This window comes from Salmo salar, chromosome ssa16 (assembly GCF_905237065.1).
Source record: "Salmo salar chromosome ssa16, Ssal_v3.1, whole genome shotgun sequence".
NCBI lineage: Eukaryota > Metazoa > Chordata > Actinopteri > Salmoniformes > Salmonidae > Salmo > Salmo salar.
In genome coordinates, this window is record NC_059457.1 from 60796038 (window position 1) to 60804076 (window position 8039).

An 8039-nucleotide genomic window follows, 5' to 3' on the forward strand; every position below is an offset into this window, starting at 1 on the left:
TCATTCAGCTGTTTGATCTCTGTGATGACTTCTCTGCGTTTGATGTTGGGGTGCTCCATAGCTGCCTCGTTGACAGTGGAGTACCTAGCGAGAGCAGTAAGCTTAGGATTTTTCAACTGAAGAGCGATGGCACCAGGAAGTTTCAATATGACATTTTCTTGGATCATACTCTATGTTACAAGTGAGATTCATTGGCGTGCCCCCTCTCCCAGTGATAGGGACCCTTGGGCACCTCACCTCCAAAGCATCTGGAGGAAAGACAATGCTCACTGATGATTGAAATTTTTATAAATACTATTTCATATCAGTAAACAACAATAAAAAAGCATAGATCTGTAATAGATGTGAAACAAGATATGTAACAAGGTTTGCGTTCCCTCATAAGAAGGAACTGTTAGAGAAAAGCCATTATGCTGTTGCTTTCATGAGAAATTAATGTAAGACCAATACACAATTAACATATGAGCACCAAATACGTCATAAAAATAAAAGTAGTTTGTCTAATATCAGCATGGTGATACCAACCAAGGCTTAACCAATATTAGCATGAAACATAATCAATTCTCCAAGTACCTGGGCGCTTGCTGCCGTGTGATGAGAACTCGTTCAAAGACTTGTGTCTTTAGCCTGGCAAGCGAGGCTAATAAAACGGTCTTCACTTGTTTTGTGGCAACAACTGGTGCATGGTAGTCTCCTCTTTAAATCTCCCTACCTTTAAAGTTTACAGAAGTGGTCATTTCCACTCATTTAAACGTATAGATACGGTTTTACTGAGACGTTAATGCATGTAAACATATAAACCGCTTTGATAATTGCTGTTGTAATCATCAAAATAATGTTTGATTATTTTATAAGATTGCAGATATAGTGCTGTAATGGAAATTATATGATTAAAGGTTTGACTAAATGATTTCACCCTGAAATGTATAACCAAGTGATTATAAGATGAATGTACTAATGTGTGTGTGTAGGAAAAGTTTAAGCTTAAGGATTTAGCAATGTAAGCAAGACATTCAAGGAAAAAGGGGAACTGATAACAGACAGCAGACAACTTGTGACTACTGTGAAACTGATAACAGGAAGAATGTCTCCCCACCCAGGGAGGGGAGAAACCTTGAGGCTCACAGTGGATTAGGTACCATGTGCAAGATATGATAGACAATGTATGTGTTGTAGAAAAGTGTATACAGCATCGTCAGTGTTAGAGAAGAGGAGGGACATTTATATGACGAAATGTGTAATATAAAAGGTTGTGTGCATTGTATGGATGTCAGAGCTCTCGTAAATAAACATTCTGACCATTGTTAGCTGGGTCTCAGTTTGTTTCTTTCAACCGGAACCTTACACCTTCTGGTATACAAACTGAGTAGTTAAATTTAAGTTCGGTTTAAGAACATTGATAACTTAATTCCCGTAACAAGTGCACAAATGTTTATCTAGTTTGTCAGTTTATAATGGTCAAATGGCTAATTTCCATTTACTGTTTGGCACACCATGCTTTTCTTATCTGGTGTTCTTTTGGAGTACACATAAAATAACTCTGGGGGAACACCAAAATGTAATACAATTACAAAATGTAATACAATACAACCAAAATGTATTTGGGGAAGCTCTGACCTAGTGGTCTAGTCAATAATTCACACGGAATATCGCTCAGTTTCACAATTCAAAATAACTTCCTTCAAAATATTGTAAACCTACAGTATATAGTATTACAGTGCACTCCTGAGCCTTCAAATCAAACTGAGTTTATGATAAACATCACAAGAAATGCAGATCCCTTTACTCCTCCTCACCCTTCCAACCACATAGACTGCTACTAGCACTGTTCACATAGCTTCAGGCCTCCATTTGTTTTTGCAAATGCTATGTGTGGTTTCCTGTCCTGTATGGGCATTTATTTTAACAGACACAGACCTGAAAGGAGTAGAGCGATAACCCACCATGATAAGAACAGGGGAGAGAACAAACAAACAAACAAACAAAAAAAGTCATGCATGACAACTAGAACAAAAAAGTATGACAGTGCACTCCTGCGCCTTCAAATTAAACTGAAATATAATGAACATCACAAGACTACCAGACCCTTTTACTCCCCCTCACCCTTCCAACCACATGGACTGATACTAGCGCTGTTCACATTGCTTCAGTCCTCCGTTTGTGCAAATGCTATGTGTGGTTTCCTGTCCTGTATGGGCATTTCCTCTAACAGACACAGACCTGAGAGGTGTAGAGAGATAGCCCACCATGACAAGAACAGGGGAGAGAACAAAAAAAACTGAAATTTGATCGAGCAAACAAATGAGCATTCCATTCCATTGAAATTCCATGAAATTTAATTTTTATTTAATTAGTACAAACCCTCCTGTCTTCCAACATACATGTTTGAAGCCGGTTTATAACACATTTTTATTTTTCATAAATGTTAAGTAAATAGATCATTTTCAGCCTTGACGTCATCTGCCATCAGCTAGCAGACCAGTTCAATATTTAACCTGTTAAACACAAATAATCATTAATAAACAAGAGACTTCACCTCAAAAGATCTACGTTAAGTTATGATTGGCTGCGAACTATAAATGTACAAGTGCATTTTTTCTGTGTTACTTTGTTATTGATCTTGCCTCAAGTAACTCCAGTATTAGGAATAGGGACCACAGTATCATTCCAGTGCTGTATGTCCAGTTCAGTCCACCATTGTTGGCCTTTCTTTGATCAACTATGGGAGCTGCTGTTATTGGGTTAGAAATCAACATTAGTGATTAATTGGTTGGTTTGTTGATTGTTTAATTGATTGACTGATGATCATGCTACATGGCTGTTTCACCTTAGTTGGACGTTGTTATTGTAAGTCGCTGCGGGTTAGAGTAACTGCTAACAAAAATTAACAGAAAAATGTAATGTACCTTCGACTGTGATATTTATGTAGTGTCCCATGGCAGTATGGCCTCCCATTTCACATACTGCATTGCACTGATAGACTCCTTGGTCAGCAGGGGTCAGTTGTATGAAGTCTGTTACAATGTGTCTATGTCTGACACTGTGGTCCTCCATAAGCATCTCGTTGACAACAGTGAGGTACTTGCCGGGGTCAATGAGCTTGGGACACTCTTCCAAAGTGTGATGACACCAAAAGGCATCAATACGACCACATTGTTTTGTGTCATACTCTGCCTTACAGGTGAGCCTCAAGGGCATGCTCTCAGTCCCAAACATAGGAGTCTTGGTGTACTTCAACTCTACGGCACCTGAAGTTTTTGTGGAAAAAGTATATAACTCAGCTCCAAAGCAGCTCTACATATAACTACTTTGTTTTTGTAAGCAAGCTAGTTTATTAAGGGTGGGTTAGAGTAACTGCTAATAAACATTTACTGAAAAATGTAATGGACAAGTAGAGCAGTGCATGGGACTAATCTAGTGCACGTTTCCTAGTTTATTAGGGGTTATTTCTGAGTATATCTGGGTATTAAAAGCATTGAATACTATCTAATCTAAACGCAACTACCATACCTAGGGTTTAACTCTGTCCCACTTTTGAGTAAAGACACTTGTGTGTTTATTACCCACTAGTAGCCCCATGAGTACTCACCTGTGCCTAGAGAAGGTGACACACAGAGACAGAGTGACACTGTCAACAGCAGGGACAGCACTTTAGATCCACGGAGCCAAACCATTTCCAAACACAAGCACTCGAAACTGAAAGTTGCTTAAACTGATGTACTCCACGTGAGCTATGTGTTATAGATGACCAACAGATTGAAGTATCATCATAGACACACAATAACTAAGATTTCATCTGCAGTCTGCTAGATCTGCCCACTGAAGAGGCTACAGAGAAAGTTAGAGCGTGTGTGTCTTCCTTGTGGGCGTGTGTAGGCGTAGAGTAGATATAAGTTCCAGTGGAGAGAAAGAGGCTGTCAGACAACCAGCAGAAGAGCACTCTATGGGGCTCATCTAGTGCACGTTTCGTTGTTTGAAGAAATTGTGATATATTTTCTCAAGTCCAGCTATTCCAGTTTTGAGTAATCATCCAAAACGGATTGCGCAAAACATATGTTATATGGTAAAGCTAACATTTCAGTATATGTGTGTGCACACGCGCAAAGATGGGCAGTGATTCTGTTGCATGTATTTGAAATACATTATTTATTATTATTATTATTTATTATTTATTATTATACATTATTTGTAGTTCAAAGGCCTGAACAAAATCATCCTCTAATTTGGAACAAGATAATGGTATTTCAGAGAATGGTATTTTCTATTTTCAAAATAATCCAAACATCTTTCGGTAACACTTAATGATAATGGGTCCTTATCACTATGTAATTGCATATGTTATTACACTCTATTGTGATTAATTGTAATAGTACGTACTTACACTGCAATAAAAACATGTAACTGGTGGTAATTGAAGTCTGTAATTACAGAGCTGTAAGAATGAATGCTTGTTACCATGCATGTTGCAAATGTTGTGTTTCAGATAGTATCCCAACCATATATCCGAAAGCACCATATTTCAGCCTGTACATTTCAGCCTGTATAAACCATGTGATAAGTGTTTTTAAAACCGACCACCACATTGACACAATTCTGCAATAAAGGGCTCTGGCATCTGATGCCCAGGCCCAATGGCAAAACCGAGTTCACAAATGGTTCACATCAATCAAAAGGGCATTTGACAATTGGTCAATTATTTTAACCATCATTTAAATGTTAGACACATTAATCCTTTAGACCAGAAAATAATTATATAATGCTGCTGTAGATTACGGAGAATTTTCCAAATAAAGCTAATTTTCTCACACCTTTCAAACAAACAGACATAGCTCAAACACAAAGCACAAATACTTTGTCTACATCCATTCAGCATCGTCTTCACCCTCTTAAGCCTTAGCTGTTTTTTAAATCAAATTTTACTGCTTGCATCAGTTACTTGATGTGGAATAGAGTTCCATGTTGTCATGACTCTATGTAGTACTGTGCGCCTCCCATAGTCTGTTCTGGACTTAGGGACTGTGAAGAGCTCTCTTCTGGCATGTCTTGTGGGTTATGCATGGGTGTCCGAGCTGTGTGCCAGTAGTTTAGACAGACAGCTCGGTGCATTCAACCTCTCATAAATACAAGTAGTGGGTAGTGGCTCAGTTGGTAGAGCATGGTGTTTGCAACGCCAGGATTGTGGGTTCGATTCCCATGGGGGACCAGTATAAAAAAAAAGGAAAAAAATGTATGAAATGTATGCATTCACTACATTAAGTCGCTCTGGATAAGAGTGTCTGCTAAATGACGTAAATGTAAAGTCAATCTCTCTTCCACTTTGAGCCAGAAGAGATTGACATGCTTACTATTCATATTATATCTCTGTGTACATCCAAGTTCCTGAACTGTAGTCAAGGTGTGACAAAACTAGGGCCTGTAGGACCTGCCTTGTCGATAGTGTTGCTAATGATCAATTAGCCTTTTAAAATGATACACTTGGATTAGCTAACACAACGTGCCATTGGAACACAGGAGTGATGGTTGCTGATAATGGGCCTCTGTACGCCTATGTAGATATTACATAAAAAATCAGCCGTTCCAGCTACAATAGTCATTTACAACATTAACAATGTCTACACTGTATTTCTGATCAATTTGATATTATTTTAATGGGCAATTTTTTGTTGTGCTTTTCTTTAAAAAATAAGGACATTTCTACGTGACCCCAAACTTTTGAACAGTAATGTATATATTTATATATATACATACCCACATATATATATATATAAACATGCATACATATACATATATAATAATACACATACATCAATGATGTCGCTCTTGTGTCTCTGGATCATAGACTCTCTACGCAGACGACACCATTCTATATACTTCTGGCCCTTCTTTGGACACTGTGTTAACAACCCTCCAGACGAGCTTCAATGCCATACAATTCTCCCTCCGTGGCCTCCAACTGCTCTTAAATACAAGTAAAACTAAATGCATGCTCTTCAACCGATCACTGCCTGCACCTGTCCGCCCGTCCAGCATCACTACTCTGGACAGTTCTGACTTAGAATATGTGGACAACTACAAATACCTAGGTGTCTCGTTAGACTGTAAACTCTCCTTCCAGACTCACATTAAACATCTCCAATCCAAAGTTAAATCTAGAATTGGCTTCCTATTTCGCAACAAAGCATCCGTCACTCATGCTGCCAAACATACCCTCGTAAAACTGACCATCCTACCGATCCTCGACTTCGGCGATGTCATTTACAAAATAGCCTGCAATACCCTACTCAATCAATTGGATGTAGTCTATCACAGTGCAATCCGTTTTGTCACCAAAGCCCCATATACTACCCACCACTGCGACCTGTACGCTCTCGTTGGCTGGCCCTCGCTTCATACTCGTCGCCAAACCCACTAGCTAAAGGTCATCTACAAGACCCTGCTAGGTAAAGTCCCCCCTTATCTCAGCTCACTGGTCACCATAGCAGCACCCACCTGTAGCACGCGCTCCAGCAAGTATATCTCTCTGGTCACCCCCAAAGCTAATTCCTCCTTTGGCCGCCTCTCCTTCCAGTTCTCTGCTGCTAATGACTGGAACGAACTACAAAAATCTCTGAAACTGTACACAACAAATATTTTCCTTAAAAAAAAGAAAATGGTGACATGTCTCTTTTTACCATTCATTACATGCTGCCTTTTTAGAGCTCACTAAGCTCCCTGTCTGTATCAAGTGTGTAACTTTAGGTGTTCAATAGGCTTATGGTGTCTGGTCCTTTTTTGTTGTTGAGAAACAGAATAATATTGTGAAGAGGCAACATCCAATTTTAATCCAAACTGCACAATATCATGGCAGGATACATTTTAATCCAGTCATTGTTAGGTTTTGAGTAATGAAAATAGCATAGAATGAACTTTATCTCCCTCACTAGCTTTAAGCACCAGCTGTCAGAGCAGCTCACAGATCACTGCACCTGTACATAGCCCATCTATAATTTAGCCCAAACAACTACCCCTTCCCCTACTGTATTTATTTATTTATTTTGCTCCTTTGCACCCCATTATTTCTATTTCTACTTTGCACTTTCTTCCACTGCAAATCTACCATTCCAGTGTTTTACTTGCTATATTGTATTTACTTTACCATCATGGCCTTTTTTTGCTTTTACCTCCCTTATCTCACCTCATTTGTTCACATTGTATATAGACTTATTTTTCTACTGTATTACTGACTGTATGTTTGTTTTACTCCATATGTAACTCTATGTTGTTGTATGTGTCAAACTGCTTTGCTTTATCTTGGCCAGGTCGCAATTGTAAATGAGAACTTGTTCTCAACTTGCCTACCTGGTTAAATAAAGGTGAAATAAAAAAATAAAAAAATATCTTTGTAAAATATATTTTCCTTTATTTTTCCCAAAAAACCTACCACCCCTCCCCTAATTGGAGTAAACTAATGAACAAATGTTTTTCCTTTGTCATTATGGGGTAGTGTGTGTAGATTGATGAGGGAAAGAATGATTTAATCAATTTTAGAATAAGGCTGTAACGTAACAACACGTGGAAAAAGCCAAGGTGTCTGAATACATACCGAATGCACTGTAGGTTCTGAATGAAAGGTGAAAAGGTATTTTTAAGCCTTGAGACAATTGAGACATGGATTGTGTATGTGTTCCATTCAGAGTTTAAATGGGCAAGACATCAGATTTAACCTCTTACATCTAGACGTTCCGCTAGCGGAACACCTGCTCCAATATCCAAGGATAGGCGTGGCGTGAATTACAAATTCCTCAAAAATACAAAAACTTCCATTTTTCAAACATATGACTATTTTACAGCATTTTAAAGACAAGACTCTCCTTTATCTAACCACACTGTCCGATTTCAAAAAGGCTTTACAGTGAAAAAAAACCATTAGATTATGTCAGCAGAGTACCCAGCCAGAAATAATCAGACACCCATTTTTCAAGCTAGCATATAATGTCACAAAAAACAAAACCACAGCTAAATGCAGCACTAACCTTTGATGATCTTCATCAGATGACACA

At 38.5% G+C, this 8039-nt stretch overlaps 1 protein-coding gene across 3 annotated transcripts; it reads right to left on the reverse strand.

Annotated features, from left to right (window-relative positions):
• Positions 1 to 2318: 2318 nt before the first annotated feature.
• On the reverse strand, positions 2319 to 3883 carry zgc:174945 (immunoglobulin domain-containing protein). Of its 3 annotated transcripts, none has more exons than XM_045696804.1 (4): positions 3590 to 3883; positions 2907 to 3248; positions 2625 to 2728; positions 2319 to 2495 (listed from the first exon to the last, which is right to left on the reverse strand). In XM_045696804.1, exons 1-4 carry the CDS (start codon positions 3672 to 3674, stop codon positions 2484 to 2486), a joined length of 543 nt encoding a protein of 180 aa, XP_045552760.1. In that variant the 5' UTR covers positions 3675 to 3883; the 3' UTR covers positions 2319 to 2483. The 3 variants fall into 3 exon arrangements, with proteins under 3 accessions (XP_045552760.1, XP_014005714.1, XP_014005715.1); XM_014150239.2 differs by having other exon boundaries at positions 2625 to 2731; XM_014150240.2 differs by lacking the exon at positions 2625 to 2728.
• Between the last annotated feature and the right edge of the window lie 4156 nt (positions 3884 to 8039).

What these genes read in the sequence shown, in the direction of transcription:
- zgc:174945 (XM_014150239.2), bottom strand. Translation starts at nt 3,674, where the DNA reads ATGGTTTGGCTCCGTGGATCTAAAGTGCTGTCCCTGCTGTTGACAGTG. An exon ending in GTCACCTTCTCTAGGCACAG is followed by an intron (nt 3,249 to 3,589) that starts GTGAGTACTCAT and finishes CAAAAACTTCAG; the next exon opens with GTGCCGTAGAGTTGAAGTAC. An exon ending in CATAAATATCACAGTCGAAG is followed by an intron (nt 2,732 to 2,906) that starts GTACATTACATT and finishes ACCCAATAACAG; the next exon opens with CAGCTCCCATAGTTGATCAA.